This window comes from Mesocricetus auratus, unplaced genomic scaffold (assembly GCF_017639785.1).
Source record: "Mesocricetus auratus isolate SY011 unplaced genomic scaffold, BCM_Maur_2.0 Super-Scaffold_4256, whole genome shotgun sequence".
In the NCBI taxonomy this organism is placed as follows: domain Eukaryota; kingdom Metazoa; phylum Chordata; class Mammalia; order Rodentia; family Cricetidae; genus Mesocricetus; species Mesocricetus auratus.
Window position 1 is genome coordinate 34,868,712 of NW_024429182.1, and position 17,559 is coordinate 34,886,270.

A 17,559-nucleotide genomic window follows, 5' to 3' on the forward strand; every position below is an offset into this window, starting at 1 on the left:
TAAGGCTTCAGGTAGAAGTGCCCGACCTTATAGAAAGCTGACCTTCCTCCGGTGAGGAGCTCACGAGGCGCTAGCTCACAGGTAAATTAAAGAGAGCCGCATTCCCAGAATCCTCCACAGGGCAACACACCTACCTGCAGGGATTACTGTCAAGTTCCATCTGGGGTGAACTTTAGTTTTCAGATCAGAAACACCTTTACAGAAACACTGTTCACAGACTGGAACCTCGGGTCTCCAGCACACACAGAGCAAAAGCTGGGATTACCATTTGCCATCCTTAAAACAATTCCTTTGTCTTGCAATGCCTATTCCCAGGTTTACCCAGCCATCCACTCGAGCCAGGGCAGACCTCACCTGGGCAGGGCTCTTCATCAGAGCCCATTCACCCACCGAGACACACACATTGCGTGCTGTCATTTGTGAAGACTTCTTTTTAATGTACAGGCTATCATACACATGTAATGTGCCTGCTATCATACACACATCTCAGAAAAAACAGAACAACCAGGGATCAAATGCAAAGTCCTATGATGCTGGCACATTCCCCTCGGCTGTGACCCAAGGCTTCTTACTGCCTGTCTCTATCTAGTCTCAAGAGCCTCTAAATTTGTTACCTTCCTCTCTCTGTTCTCATCACCTTCTCTTAAGTGGCCACATAGTAAATGACCCAGAAAAGAAAGGGAGAGGAGAGGGGAGGGGAGGACTTTGGTAGGACACAGGTGCCTGTGAGGGAACCTAGGATCTGTCAAAACACTATGGGGAGGGTGCCCACCATAAGGACTGCCCTCAAGATGCTGAAGAACGCAAAAGATGTTTGTCTTTGTCAAGACACAGAAAAGATGCTCTTCCTCTCCTGGGTTGGTGGGGGTAGGAGAGGAGACCAGCAGAAAGCAAACAATTTAAGAACCAATATGTCTACACCATCTTAGACTATAAAGCCCAAGCTTACCAAAGCAACAGCAACAGAAAGAAGTATCCAAAACCAAGAAAACTCATGTAGATGGGGCTTTTCCAGCAGAAATGAAGAAAGGAGTTTATCTCAGTAAATTCAAGAAATGAGAAAAAAAGTCATAGGAGCAGGTCACACAGACCCAAAGCCTTGCCCCTGGACTCCAAATCCTGGAGCACATGGACAGTGAGTGACTCATTAGCCCTGAGTAGCTAGAAGAGTACCCTTCCCCCCACCATGGGACTTCAGGATCATATGTGGACTTAGGTGATCTACGGTGCTTGACTTCACCATAAAAGCAATTAATCTGTGGATATTGTTAACTTAAATCCTAAATACGCATTTTCAGCCACAATGATCAGTGTTCTCACTATCTTCATCAGCGGCGTTAACTTTTCTTAGACTATGTTTTCCAAAATACAGAACAGAACTGCCACTCATCACAGACCCTGAAATAATCCAGTCACCGTCCACACAACCACTTGGAGGGCTCAAACAGGAGAGTCCCTTGAGCCCAGAAGTGCAAGATCAGCAAGACCAGAGGAAAAAACAATGCCAAATCTGTGTGAGCAGAGTATGCAGTGTGTGGAAGCGCTTGGTGAGCATCTGTGTGCACACATGCCCACGGAAGCACACTTCTTACTGTGGGCTCAGTCTAAAGGCAAGACACCAAGGCTGTTAATCAGGTAAAGGGGAACAATTATATTAAAAAACCTAGCTAGAGAAAGCAAAGCAGAGTCCCTTTTCCTGGGAACTGGAAGGTCTTGGTATATTCCAGGGGGTTCATGAAAGAGAGGACTGGGTGTCTGGAACAATCTCTAGCTAGGACTACCTTAGGATCTTTATCATCTTGGTAAATTCTACAAAGAATTGTCTGGGCTCTTGAGACAAGACCTTGCGTTTGTACAATTCACCATCTAAAATAACTAGGACTGGGAAGGTGGCTCAGGTAAAGGCGCATGCTGCACAAACATCAAGACCCGAATTTAAATCCCATAAACAAATCAGCCAGGAATGGTTACCAGTATACCTGTAATCCCAGTGCTGGCAGGGGAATGGGGAAGAGCAGAGACAGGGGGACCGATGTAACTTGTACATTCCAGATTGAGTGAGAGATTTTGTCTCAAGTGAATAAAGGGCATCTGACAACTTCCTCTTTTCTACATGCTTGTGCACATGAACACATGCACCAACACACTGGCACAAAACACACACACACAGAAAGAGAGAGATAATTAAAAACAAAATAAAATTCCAATCCTAACTTTTCAGCCAAATTCACACAGGCACAAATGACAAAAGCAATTAGATAGATAGATAGATAGATAGATAGATAGATAGATAGATAGATAGATAGAAGACAGACAGACAGACAGATAGAGACAGACAGACAGACAGAACTTTTCAACCAAACTCACACAGCCAGGCATAGCATAGCAATTTAGATAGATAGATAGATAGATAGATAGATAGATAGATAGATAGATAGGTAGGTAGGTAGGTAGGTAGGTAGGTAGGTAGGTAGGTAAATAGATAGATAGATAGATAGATAGACAGACAGACAGACAGACATATCTAACATTACATATTGTTTAAGAACAATAAAATAGCTGGAAGAGAAGACAGAACAAATTGTATCTTTAAACGCCTGGCTAATAATTCTGGGCAGCAGGGCCTTCCAAGTTGCTAACACACTGAATGTCTGATGGCACCATACAGCAACTCTCCAGTCTGTGGCAGAGGGCAGGGAAGGTACCCCATGGTAGTGCCCTGAGAAAATACCAGTTATTGACTTCAGGAATAAGGAAGATCAAGAGAGTGAGCATTACTGAAAGATACAAGAGACCTGTCTTTTTATCTCCATCAACATATGGGGACACTGTCAACACAGACCTTGGTTCTCCTCAGAGGCACCAAGGACAGAAGGCGGGGCTGGGAGCAAACTGCTCGAGCCCTTCCCAATTTCAATGGAGACACTTGTCTATTTACAGAGCTCCTACTTGCTGCCACTGCCTTTCCACAACCAAGCTCTTTTCATCGCTCTGCATCAAGTTAAGAAACTGCATTTTGGATTGTTTGAAAATGAGAAGCAAAGATGCCAGCAACCGCACGTTCAAGAACTTTGATTTTAGAGCAAAATGCATCGGAGTCATCCATATGTGTTCCCAACATGATGGACAAACTTAATTAACCTTTGCTACTCTGTTCCAACCTACTGTTTTAGACAAAGCTAGTGACCCAGAAACAATATGTTACCATCAGAATCTCCGTGGCAGATACCAAGAGATATAGCCCTATCAGCAGTATCGGGAAATAAGCCACTTGGATTAGCGGCTTTAAGAAATATGGATTATATTCATGTCACACATGAGCTGTCAGAAACATTAGGATACTTTTAGCATAAATCAGCAGTATGAAGGCTGTCTTATGAGACCTGAACATGACAGACTGCTTGCAGGGCAAGGTGAGGCTGTCCAGAGCCTCCTCCAAGTGGGCCCAAAGGCACACGTTCACACTCTTTCCCCAAACGGGAAAACATTCCAGTGCAGACTGGTGGCTCCTAGCGGGCACCCCCAACTCATGAATGGCATGAATAGCCCCATCCCCCTCTAAGACCACCATGAGAGCCAATCACATGAGCCAATCAAGAATAAATTCCCTAAAGCGCGCTCTCTCTCTCTCTCTCTCTCTCTGTGCATGTGGAGAGGGTGTATCAACATATTTCGAGAAACAAACCTAAGAGGTAGCATATTCAGTGTCACTATAATTTTAAGGCTTGATTCAAAGACTAAGAAAGAGAAGACAGAGGCATTCTGGGAAGGAAGAGCCCTCCATATATGCAGAGCCCGTTCACATTCCAGCTACCCACTAACCAGTAGTGTGATAATCCTGAGTGCGTTTGTTTCTCTGGGCTTCAATTTCCTCCTTTAAATGGCATTGACAGGACCAGACAAGGCTGTGCTGAGGGCTAAGACAAGAAGTGGTACCCACTGAACATTCAAGGACCTCGTGTTGACTCAGACAAAATATGTCTTCCTGTCACACACTTTAAAATTATTTAAGTATATAAATATTTCACTGGATATGTCAAGAAAAATCTATTGTGACATGTTGCTACATTTCAATTTTTTGAAAGTTAAAAACTCAATATTTAACACTTTACATTGTTAACACACACACGTACACGCACACATACACAGAGGCATACACGTATGTGTGTGTGCAGTTGCTCATTCACTACAGTTCCAGGGCTTCTCATTTTCTGGTTTTATATGAATACAAAACACAGGATTGGACTGTCTGTCTTCTTTCTTCCAGTATTGGTTGGTAAAAAACAGAAAAGTCGAAAAGACTATTTATGCCACAAAATGTGATGGTAAATTGTAACACGAATAATAAGAACCCAGAGACAGATATTGGAGTTCAAGCTGGAGATCAAAGAAGCAAATCGGTCAAGCCATCAGAGAGCTCTCACCTCTACCAACGTTGGGTGATCCTGACCTCAACATGGCTGGAGACTTATTGCAGACTGAGCCCAGCAGAGACACTGAGCTGTCAGATATACCTCTCTAATGTTGGGATTTAGGGATGAGCTCTGTTTCCCTTTTAGACTGATTTCACTTTCATGTAGCCCAGGGTGGCCTTGAACTCACAAAGATCCATCTGCCTCTATCTCCGGAGTCCTGGGATTAACGGTGTATAGCACCACTGCCCAGCTTCTATGGCTGTGGCTAGCTTTGCAGTCTGATCTCCAGGAAAGCTTTGTTAGATCATAAACAATAGATCACCACAGGAAATGGTATTAAAAATGAGGTAAAGAGGTGGCAGTTTCTTCTTCTCTCTTTCCTTTAAACCTCACGCATGAAGCTGTACACCACGGGCGCCCCTCAGAGGACTGGAGACAACAAGAAGAGGGTATGGAGGAGTGCCTAGGAGCAGGTAGAAGTGGTGTATTCTCTGTGGAGAATCTTAAAATACGGAGACTGTGTCTATCTATACTTCTCAGTGTCAGAGTTGATGAAATGTCCCTCCCCCATCTCACAGCACATTCTGTCCAGACTTCTACAGTGCCCCATCTCTCTCTCCCCCAGGAAGCTGAGCTCTAGCCTCCAAACCTGAAAATTACGCTGCCCTCTGGTACCTCCTCAACTGCTTCCATGTATGCTACACAGTTGAGCATTTGAGAATGACAATGGATCAAAGTTTCTTATCCACGACTTACAATACATTGAAGATACTTTAGAACTGTGCTCTCTCTTTTCTCTTATATTTCTAATACTGCACTGAAACAAAGAAAGAAACAAAAACAGAACCAACCCGTCTCTGCTATGCGGTCCTTTGACTTTAGTCTTTATTCAGATCATGAGGAACCCTTAAGCATCACAGAAATGGGGATCTCAAGGGATGTGAGACTCATCCAAGTACTTAAATGTTCTGAAAAGCATCTAACTTTATATCAGATTCATATCTATCAGTAAGGGGAAAAAAAGGTTAGCCAAAAAGACAAACACAAATAGAGGTGGTTCTGGCCACTAGCCCAAGGAAATCAAATCTGAAAGCCTTCGAATCCTGTGACCCAATGATCTAATTTCCAAGCCCATCACAGGATTCCCCAAGGACTGCTTTCTTTGCTAACCGGATGCTGCTGTGCCACAGAGCACCAGTAACGCGACAACCCTGCAACAGAGCGCTACCAGGAGTCTTCCAGCCTCCAGTTCAATCGCCAGTTACTCGAGTGCTCCGCACATCACAACGAGTGCCAACTCAGTGCAGGTCAAACTGAACCACCTACGGACGCCGACCACTCTGCAGGACAGCCTGGCACTGACACGCCTTTCCAAGGCTTCAGCACATCTGTCGCTGTCTGGACGCTCTTGGCATTGCTCCACCCAGGCTGAAAACACAATTCCTTAGGGTGCCCAGGGCTGTCTTCTCTTGAGTCAGGGTCACCTGCTCCCTCCTCCCCCAGGTTCCCAGAGGCCAGTTCAATTTTCTCCTGGGGTCGACTTTGTTTACTTGGAACTCTGTAAAAATAGACAGTCCTCTGAGCTCAGCATATTTTCCCTTAACCGCAAAACAGTAACACCTTTATCCACCCTCGACATCTAAGCTGAATATGTACTAAAGACATACATCAGAAAAAGAAATATTTAAAGTCTTTCCACAAAATGACAGCCTACTAAAAAGGTAAAAAAGGCAAATGTAATATTACTAGAATTAATGAATACATAATATATAAAATAAATACACATGATAGCAATGGAACATGAATGAAAATAAACCATTCAGGCATCAAAGAGTTATGCCTCTGTATTTTTTTTTTTGGTTTTTATGAGACAAGGTTTCTCTGTATTGTTTTGGAGGCTGTCAGTCCAGCCTGGCCTCGAACTCACAGAGATCCGCCTGCCTCTGCGCCTCCCGAGTGCTGGAATTAAAGGCATGCGCCACCACCACCCAGCATTTAATCTTTAAGAAACCAAAGTATGTGGTTAGCTCTAATACCTCTAGAACAGACACTATACCTATTTGCCTGAAAAAAGAGATAGTTATAAAATATTTAAAATTGCACATATCTTTATAAAATTCCTTTATGGTGTGTGAATGCTGCCAGTTTCTCTCTGACAAAGAAGCCAATGTCCACACCCTGTCATCAGACAGTAGATGTGGAAGTTTCAATGAGATATCCCTCATAAGTCTTGGGCATTTGGATACTTGGTGTCTAGTTGGTGAAGAGGATTAGGAGGTGTAGCCTTTCTGGAAGAAGTATGTCACCAGTGGTGGCCTTTAGGGCTTCAAAAGACCAATGCCACTCTTAGCTTCCTGCCTCCTGCTTGTGGTTTGAGACATGAGTTCTCATCTGTTCCTGTCACCATGCCTTGGTCCTACCATCATGGACTATAACCTTCTAGAACCATAAGCCAATTAAATGCTTCCTTTTTCTAAGTTGCCTTGGACATGGTGTCTTTATCACAGCAATAGAGAAGTAATTGATACAGTGGCAAATGACCATTTAATTCCAGAAAAAGAAATGGGTTCTAGTAAAGGAAGTGGGACAAGTCGAATCTGCTGGTGACAATGTGGGCCACAGGATGGGCAGGCAGCTCATAAACGGCAAAGACTGTAAAAAAGTATCCTTGGCTGAGATGAAAAGATATGGTCAGGTTCCTCACAGAAATCAGACCAACCTTTTCAGGCCATAAAAGTACCTTACATTCTCCTGTCTTCTTCCTGCTATTATCATTTTAAAATTTAAGAATATCTGAAAGCCAGGTATGCTTGTACATACCTGTAATTACTTAGAAGGCTAAGACAGGGGGATAGACATCTAAATTCAAGGCCAGCCTGGGATATAGAGGAACATTCTGTCTTTGAAAACATACACACAACTGGGCTTAGTGGTGCACTCCTTTAATCCCAGCACCCAGAGGTAGAGGCAGACATATCTTTGTGAGTTCAAGGTCAGTCCAGCCTACATAGACAGTTCTAGACAACCAGGGGCACAGAGAGACAGAGAGATCCTGTATGTATATATATATATGTGTGTGTATGCATATATATAATTTTATGGTAATATATTACACACAGTAATATATTGATATATGTGAATATTAGATTATTTATATATATATTAATATGCTAATATATAAGTATGTTGGAAATAGTAAGATAGAAACAGACAGCACACATAAAATGATTTAAGGACTATTAATTTTAACGTTTCCTGGGAACTGGAGTGGCTCTAGGATTTGGCTTCACACAGCCACACTTCCTATGGGACAGACACGGCACCATGGTGAAGGCAGCGGTGTGACTACCTCCACATAGCCTGCACTTGGAAAGTCACTTCCTTTTACCACACTGTAGCATGGCTTTCCCAGAGCTAAGCTACTCCAGAAAAGAGGAGCTAGTGTCAAGCCGAGGACCCGCTCAGACTGTGGGGTCGGCAGACAACAAGTCACGGGCAGCTTTTGTTAAATGCTAGGCCTTCAGCGAGATGAGAGGACCAGAACACCACACAGGAGCACCCACATTAGGTGTCTTTTATGGTGCTATGTCATATGCCAGAATCTGTTTCCTTCCTGCCAGTATCTCAGTTCAAACCAAGGACTATTTGGCGACTCCCAACATCTCTTCCCGTTTTCCCCATATACAGACACGCTATGGGATGATCAAATCAAGGTCTTTGGCTTATCTACCCAACACTGTCTCTTCCAGCTTCATGAACTATCGTTAACTGCTGTTACCTATTGTGCTTTTCTCTGTTTCATTTGACAGCCAAACCTAGTATGTAGCAGTCCCTGGTGTATGTTTATTTAATACATGAATGGCTTTCAGTGAGAGGCATAGCTGTCAGTGGACAATCATGATGCGATGACTCAGACTGAGACCAAAGGAGCCACCAGAGGAATGCCACCCCTAAGGCTGCCACCTGACCACACCCTGACTGAGGTGGGAATGTGAACCTAGACGTCTGGCTGGCACAGCTTGGAAACAGCTAACAAAAGAGCGCCAGCTGCGAGCCTGAAGGAGATCTCAGGCACGGCTCTTGAGTCCGCCCATATTTATTTCTGCTCACTTGATATGCACCTCTCCCTTGTCAACCAGGTACAACATGTTTATTTAAGAGATAATGTTGCCGTGGAGGAGTGCACAAGGCAATAAACAGCTTTTGCAGGCAATTAAATGCAGAAGCGAAATTGAGCTGCTGGTCAGCGGAAGCAGCCATTCATCGTGAGTTTTGTTCCAGTGTCACAAATGTTATTCCTGTTTCACAACAGGACAGGAATCTATGATTGGGCCACAAATCTCTGCAGGCTGGAGACAGACCAGAAGCCATTAAAGCCCTTCTCAGCACGCTTGGTGGTGTTCCGAGGGTGCGCACTCTGGGATTCCAGGATGCTGCCCCCAGAGGCTGGGAGAGGAAGCAGGCTTGCAAGAGCTCTCTCATGCTCTCTCTCCTCCCTCCATTCCTCCCTCCCCCTCCATCCCACCCTCCCTCCCTCCATCTCACCCTCCCTCCCTCCATTCCTCCCTCCCCCTCCCTCCCTCCCTCCGTCCCTCATAGATTTGGTACTCAGTAGGTGCTGAGTCAGTCTGTGGCTTGCTTGCTTTTATAGGTTAGGCATGCAGGAGGCCTAACTCCACATAAAAGTCAGTGTTTTGTTTTTGTTTTTTCTGATGTAAAAATGGATGCCCTGCTTGTTTGTTAGGAAGTCTATCTTTAAAATAAAATCATGTTCTCTGACACAATATGTATTTTCTAGGAACCAAAAGAGGTCTTTGGTTGAAAAACATCCATACTGCTCCCTAACACGCAATGGCATTCAAAGTAGCAAGGCTAAGAGAGATGATATTTGGAGCACAGAGTAGCTGCTCAAGGTGACATGGCTAAATCGAAAGGTGTAACTGGATGTGGACCTTCCAGGGTTACAACTCCAGGTCTTCCATGTGTCCTGTTTCCCATCAGCAGGCCCGATCATGGAGTCATGCATCTCTGTATCTCTCTGCAGCAGAACTCCAGGACCCATTTCAGGCCTGCTCATCACCGTACTGATCTGCATCTGGCAGTTTGCAAATTGATAGCTTACAGCTATGCTGGCTCTGTTTGAATGTATGAATTTACTTCCAATAGAATTTGGGGGCAGGGCATTTTTTAAAAGTCAAGTGTGTTTACAGTTGCTTATCAGAGTCCCTTTAGTCTGTCTCTTAGGATCACTCTTTGCTACATAATAGACATTGAGAATGTCCCTCCTTACGCCTTATTTGCCATCACATTCATGGAAAATTGTTATGCAGATTCCAAAAGTAACTTCAAATTAGCGAGATGTAGCTTATTTTAGACAGTGACCCGTCTTTAGACAGGGACTAGGTCTTTTCAGAACTCATGAAAGCGCTACCCTCAGCCACCTCAAACAGTCGCACATCAGCTCTCATCAGGACACTTGTGCTTGTTTCTAACCAGCACGGGTGAAGAAAAACAGAAGAGAGTTCCAAGAAGATCTTCAACAGAAAACACAAGGTTTATGCAATGTCTCTAAGCCCTAAACAACAAAGGATCTGAGCGGTTACAGAGGATCCACCCACTCCTGAGGTTGGCCTGCAGAGACCGTGTGCTCACAGGTATGCCCAGGGTCCCCACTCCCAGACGACTCGGGCAAGGCACATTCTGCAGTCCCGAGTTTGTTGGCAGATCGGATCCAGTGATTGTCAGACACTGCTGGCAAACACTTCAAAGCCGGGTTCAAACCCTGGATCTTTCCCTTGGTGGTGTGGGGACCTTGGGAACGTCATTCCTCTCTCAGTCTCTGGCTTGTAGCAAGACGCTAAACACCAAATCTGTCTCTCACAGGACTAAGGGAGTTTGCCAGTTTCCCCTTCCACTCTGGCTGGCTTGTATGTGTGTCTAAGTAAACTGTCTCATAGCACATGCCTTCCCCCTTCTGCATGAGGAGAGGGGCGGTGCTACCCTGGGCACAACAGGAGGTACCCTCCAGGCCCCAGCAAGGTGCTCCTGGTGAGTGGCCACATCTCCAGACTGAACTCCCACATGACTTTGCTGGTCCCTGGCAGAAGAGTGAAGCCAACATCATTGGGTCAGGGACTAGCAGCTACGGAAACGGTTCTGACAAAAGGAAGAGACCACTGGTTTAGAAGATGTGATTAATGTTCAAATGGAGATGGCTGTCTTTCCCTCAGCCTTTATCAACTAACCTATCAGGTTCACAGACCCACCCAACTACCCTATTGCCAAAGGCTAAAAAGAGCCAGAAAACTGGCCAGTGGCAACTGACAGCCCAGGGCCTCTGCAGGACCGGCGAGAGGGTCTGCTCTGCTTAAATCTTCTGTTTTTCAAGACAGGGTTTCTCTGTATAACCGTAACTGTCCTGGAACTTGCTCTGTAGACCAGGCTAGCCTTGAACTGGGAGATGTATCTGCCTCTGCCCTCTGAGTGCTGCGGTTAAAGGCATGTGCCACCAGGTCCTGCCTTATTTAAATCTTTAAGATGTTTCTTTCCCACCACAGGAAGAGAGCTGTCAACAGAAGCCAACTGAAAACCTTCCCCCTTTCCCAAACCTTAAAATCTGCTATGCTTGAAAGGTCTGAAGAGGTCTAGGTGGCAGTCCTTCAGATTCCCATTGTCCTCACAACACCTCTCAATTCTAAATGACACAAGGAGTAAAGTGTTTGCCACACAAGCAGGAGGACCAGATCTCCCAGACCCACATAAAAAGTGTCAGAAGGCATGGTGGCCCCCCCATAATCTCATCACAGAAGAGCAGAGACAGGAAATCCCAAGAGCAAAATGGCTGATAAGACTAGTCAAATACAGGCATTCAAGAGAGAGACCTCCCCTCACTGGATAAGGTAGAGAGCAACTAAGAAAGACACTCAAGCCAACCTCCGGTCTCCACATGCCCTCTATAGCACGTGTACCGGCTCACACAGATGCCAGCATGCGTACATATGTGCACATGTGAAAATGTAAAGGGCATGGGAAACTTAAGAGAACTCTGTAGTTCACAGGACTAGTCAGGTCCCTGAGCGTGGCAAGAGACTCCTCAAAGTGGGATGTCTTGAACATTAATAATTCCCTGACGGGGGGGGGGGGGAGATGCAAATGAAACAGACTTGACTAAAGGGAAATGTCAGATCACAATGTTTCACAAGTTGGCTTTAGGAAAGCTTGGTCCTGCCTCAATGAGATGATGAGACAGAGTTGGTAGACTTCCTAGGGGAGACCTTACCCTCTCCAAGGAACAGATGGGAGGGGGGGATGGGGGAGAGGGAGGAAAGGAGGGAGGGAGAACTGGGATTGGAATGTAAAAAATAAATTAATAAAAAGTGAAAAAAGAAAGTTAAAGACTATTCAAACAAAACTCCCTTAATTCTCAGAAACAGAAATTTACAACACTGACTTCCAGAGGCTTGGGGTTAGGGAAGTAGAGAGACATACATCAAAGTTTCTACTTTCAATTTTAAGTTCTGAAAGTCTAATGTACAATGTGGCAGTTATAATCAATAATGCTTGGTATCTGAAAAATGCAGACTAAATCTTAAGGGAATGTACCTTCATTAGCCCTACTGTGATCAGAAATGCAGTGGTCACATACCTCAATCAGGACAACACAGTATACAATATGAATGTGTCCGATTTGTCAGTTATACCTCAATAAAGCTAAGGACATAAGAAGAACATCAAAGATCTGCACCAACTCCTAGGTATATGTTACTCGTAACTGAAATCAAATGCTGGCTGGGAAAGGCTCAGCATGTTCACACAGCCGTGGCAAGCACGGTTCTTACAGGATCACAGCATCTTCTGTGGCCTGGTGATGTGGCTCTAACCTCTCAGCTACACACTCCTAGGACAGAAGCACACACCATCATCTAGCCTCGGGGTGCTTCTGGTACTGAAGCAATGAATGACCTGCGGGGAAACTGTTCCACCCTCAGAAGCATAACCACTCCAGACAATGCTCTTTCCCCAATGCAGCAAAACACTCCAAATCTCAAAGGCTCTTCACCGCACACTATACGTGTGTGTACTTTGAAAGACTGATATCTATTTCTAAAACACACCCACCTATGTTACTGGGCCATGGCAATACAACTTAATTCCCTTTCAAACCTTTCTGTCATGCAAACACATACATCATAATACTTTTCTCTCCTGGTGTAAAAATTTTCAGGGTGACGACTGCTACCCAGGAAGCTGCGCCTAATAAATTCTAAGGTGCCCCAAGATGAGGAAGGCTGGAAGAGGTGGGGCCACAGATACATCTAACTCTGGCCAGATGGGCATTTCTGCAAAACGACAATGTGAGAGAAGCTAAAACTGAAAAATCAACCCAAATAACATGCACAATCCCTTCCAAGACCCTGCAATCAAACTCTGAAGTTGAATGGCATTATCAACAGCTGGAAAGAAAAACCAACGTGATTTTCATACTTTGACTACATGTGTGCTGAATTGGGCATGTGTGGCACATGTGCGCATGCATGTACATTTTACGTGCATGTGTGTCTCACATATCCTATTAACTCTGGGTCGTACCTGCCACTGGTTTCCAGTCTGCGCAGGCACATAAGGTCCTGGCAGACTCCGAAGGCTGTTCTTCACAGGGGACCCCCCAAGGGGATTTCCCACATCCCCAGAGGAGGACTCGGCAGACAGGGCCATGGAGTACTGCGGGTAGTTGTACAGATTGTTGTAGTAAGGAAACAGAGATGGCTGGTAAAAGCTGCTGTAGTAGGCGGGGTCTGACACCAAGTCAGGTGTGTTCTCGGCATGCCCTCTGCTGGAGACAGCAGGAATATCCTGGATGACCATGCGCCCCTCTAAAAAGGAAAAGAGAAAAGAAAAAGATTTAATGTAAGGGGTCCACAAATCTTGTCCTGTAAACCTTGGCTCACCCTCAAGATGAGCAAAGAATCTGGAAACGCAAAGGAAAAATCGTCTCTGTTGCTTCAACCACAAGGAGAGGGCTCCAAGGCTGGCTTCCTGCTGCCGGCACAGCCGAAAGACCCTTGGCCACGTTATTTTTATCGGGAATACCAAATGATTTTGGAAGTGGATTAAATGACATAAAGTCTAACAGTGCAACCTGGACATACCCCACTAAAACGTCGAGAAACCGAGATCAAATCCAATGAACCTGTCTACGAATTCTTACCATGTGATAAAGTGTATGCCACCCCAGGAACTCAGTAAGGGGGCTGTTTGAGCACACAATGTTCCCTTTATGTCCTTCCAGGGTGGATACTGAATTCTTGAGTATGGACCAGGAATAGACCAACTTGTTCTGAAAAAGTACAGTTAGCACTTACTTGAACTTTCATGGACCAGCCAATCAATGCTGTGTTGCAATAAAGCTTTTTCACACAGTTGAGAAGAGAATTGGTTTTGCCCCCAAAGGGTAATTAGCCAGCCCATCGCATTCATCAGGATCTGGCAAGAATCTAGAGATCCAGGTGACAAACGATCTGCTGATTCTTCAGCTGAAATGGAGGAGGGTTTCAACTGTGTCCTGTTTCTATAAGAGACTGAACTAATGCCTCTGGCCTCGATCCAATGGACATTCACTCAAACAGTGTTCTAAGAGATGAGCCAGTGCCCTGAAATGGCCAGGAGCATCCCCTGTACAACCACACAGAGCCTGCAGTGTGGGGTGAAAGCTGTGGTGGGTATTTCCATCATACTGCCACCCAGCATAACAGCAACACCTGTAAACTACTATGGAAAACCAGAGGACGGATTAACTTGCAGTTTAGATAAGAACTGACCTTTGCAGGAAAAAAATCTGTGCCACACCCTGGAAACGGAAGGAGAAAGCTGAGGACCGGGCTGACTGGTGAGGCCCAGGGTTCAATCCCTAGCAGAGGCGGAGTCGAGGGCAGGGCGGTAAAATAAAAGGTGGGAAACGAGAACGAGAAAAGGACATGGACAAAGAGATAACAGAGTGACAGGCGAAGTATCCGGCAGAAGAGCAGGATAAAGATGGGGACAGACTGGGCTGAAAGGCAGGCTGGAGCCAAGCCTGGGAAGTCTTTATCTAATTCTCAAGACGGGACGTAACAGGCACCAATGAAGATTTCTGAGTTGGAAGGTTAGTGGACGGGGTTGTGCTATGAGAGCTCCACCTGATGGAAATTCTTGGAAAAAGTGAAGGAGAGATGAGAAAGACCAACTAGAGAACAACACAAGATCAGACAGAGACCATGTTAGGCTACAAATGTAAGGGTAGCCTGGTACAGGAACAAGTGGGCTATGAAAACAAAAAGAACAGAGGAGGATGAGACATCAGGACTGAAGACAAAGGGGAGACGAAGAGCAGGAGTCTGGGTGTGGCAGAGTGAGGGAGGGACATGTTCTGTCTAATCCAGACACTGGGCATGAGGTAGGGAGCTGAGTGAAAAAGTAAGGAGCTGGCGACTTCCTGGGAACCACTGAGATCCGGAATCCCTACCCAGCAATGGCTATATCTGGGGAACGGGATGGCACTAAGGTACAAACCGAAGAAAGCAGATGCAACGCCACAGAAGCCAAAGGTGACACAGATTGCAGAGAGTTCAGCTGCAGTGTCAACCCACACTCAACAACCACACAAATCCAGAGCTGGTCAAGGGTTTCTGCTGTGATGTAAAGGAAGCAACAGCATCTGGCCTGCTAAACAGCTTGAAGCAAGCAAGCAGAGATGGATGATGGCTTCAAGTAGCCAGATGATCCTGAAAGGAGCACAGCCCTGTAGGCTGCCACACGCCCCTGTGCCAAGCGTAACACTTTGAGCAGTGTTTTTAACTACAGAGAGCAATAAATGACGGCTTTTTAAGTAGCATAAATATGAGGTAAAAACGGAAGCTCCAAGAACCACAGCTCTTGCTACTTGATAGTTATGACACAAAGAAGGGTCCAGAATATCAAGGCATGAAGAAGGGGCTCCCGGAGAAATTCCCAGCATGATGTGTGGTCCAAAAGCATTAAGGGTTGGTCCTGGGTACATGTGTGGACAGAGGAAGAGAAAACATCCAAGGGAGGGTGTGTGTACTCAAAGGGCATGCTCTGCAAGTTTTGGGTCAAGTCTACAATTGAAGCCTCCACACAGCCTCATTTTAAAGTGAGAGGATCCAAATTCATCCACCATAGGCTTCCATAACTGCACTGGAAAGTCACCAATTTGTTTCTTTCCTTTCTCTCCTCCTCCCCACTCTTCTTATGCAAAACAACAAGGTGGAGACTGGAGAGAGGGCTCATGGGTTAAGAGCCCTTGCTGCTCTTGCAGGATGACCCGAGTTCGGTTCCCAGCACCTACATGGCAGCTCATAACTGCCTGCAACTGGAAGCTGCAATTGCCAAGGGATCCAATGCCCTCTTCTGGCTTTTGCAGGCACCAGGCACACAAATAGTGCACATAAATACACAGAGCCTCAAAGGGCAGTGGTGGCACACCCCTTTAGTCCTAGCACTTGGGAGGCAGAGGCAGGCAGAGCTCTGAGTTCAAGACCACCCTGGTCTACAAAGCTACAAAGAGAAACCCTGTTTCAAAAAAACAAAAACCACATACACACATCACAAATAAAGTAAAGCAATTCATTGTAATAGTTGGTAATTTTTGGTATCTAATCCTATTGTTTTCAGTAATGGGTCCTTTATTCTTTATCACCTTACAAAAGCAACATAAACCTCTCAAAAAGGACAAATCACGCAGACATTAAAAACAAGAAATGGACAAATGAAGTAGTCGATCACCCAGCCCTAAGTACTGGTGGTTCATTTCCCCAGCAATCTCAGGCACTGACGGAAGGCGTGTTAAATACCACCCCTGCTCCAATGATGGGAAAACCTGGAGACACCTTAGGGTCTGGGCCTCACATGACATATTCTTACTAAAGAGAGCAAAACAGGGTAGCAGGCAAAGAAAGAAATCAGAACCTAAGGCATCAAGTGTCTAAGACGGATGCTAAAGCACACTTTCTCTGTGTCTGCCAAATAACTGGGTGAGCTCCTCCCCTCACAGTTTACCGAGAACAAAATAACGGTGGTAATAACGCTCAAGGTAACAATAGCTTCAATGAGCAGTATAGTAAACCTCAAATTTAAAATGCTAGGTCAGGTCAAATCATACTGTGCTTGGCTGAGGCTGCTTGATATTAGTTAATGATACCATCGTTTTCCCACCTATCTGAATTTTGTTTTGTTTTTCAAGTTATTCTGAGCTTTAATGGTAAAGTTAGGAAAGTTCAGTCTCACAGCAAGATTTAAATAATTAAGTGCATACCCACCCCCAAAATTTTACACACAAAATGACTAAATGCCCTAAGAGTTGTTTTCTTTTTTTTTTTTTTTTTTGGTATTTATGAGACAGGGTTTCTCTGTATTGTTTTGGAGGCTGTCAGTCCAGCCTGGCCTCGAACTCACAGAAATCCGCCTGCCTCTGCCTCCCGAGTGTTGGGATTAAAGGCGTGCGCCACCACCGCCCAGCTCAAGAGTTGGTTTTTAATCTCTATATAAACCATCAGTTTTTTATGGTGTGTGGAGGTGTGTGTATGTCTCTGTGTGTGCATTTCTGTGTGTGTATGTGTGTGCATCTCTCTTTGTGTCTATGTGTGTGTGTGTGTGTGTGTGTGTGTGTGTGTCTGGATGTGTTTCTAGGTGTGTACGTGTATGTGTGTGTGTCTCTGTGTGTATATGTGTATGCCTGTGTGTGTGTGTTTTGCCAAAGACTAAACCAGGCCCTTGGCACATACTAAGCAGGCACTACACCTAGGAAGTTACACCTCCAGTTCAGAATTCTCTAAGTTACACCTCCAGTTCAGAATTCTCTAAGTTACACCTCCAGTTCAGAATTCTCTAAGTTACACCTCCAGTTCAGAATTCTCTAAGTTACACCTCCAGTTCAGAATTCTCTAAGTTACACCTCCAGTTCAGAATTCTCTAAGTTACACCTCCAGTTCAGAATTCTCTAAGTTACACCTCCAGTTCAGAATTCTCTAAGTTACACCTCCAGTTCAGAATTCTCTAAGTTACACCTCCAGTTCAGAATTCTCTAAGTTACACCTCCAGTTCAGAATTCTCTAAGTTACACCTCCAGTTCAGAATTCTCTAAGTTACA

The 17,559-nt window shown here is 45.0% G+C and overlaps 1 protein-coding gene across 2 annotated transcripts in view; it reads right to left on the bottom strand.

Moving 5' to 3' along the window:
* Positions 1-17,559, bottom strand: part of Dmrt1 (doublesex and mab-3 related transcription factor 1) — a 103,567-nt gene that overhangs the window by 49,185 nt on the left and 36,823 nt on the right. For both annotated transcript variants that reach the window (XM_040732395.1, XM_005063728.4), the window contains exon 3: positions 13,005-13,288. In XM_040732395.1, coding sequence (XP_040588329.1) covers positions 13,005-13,288 — 284 coding nt within the window. The remainder of the gene's footprint in view (positions 1-13,004; positions 13,289-17,559) is intronic.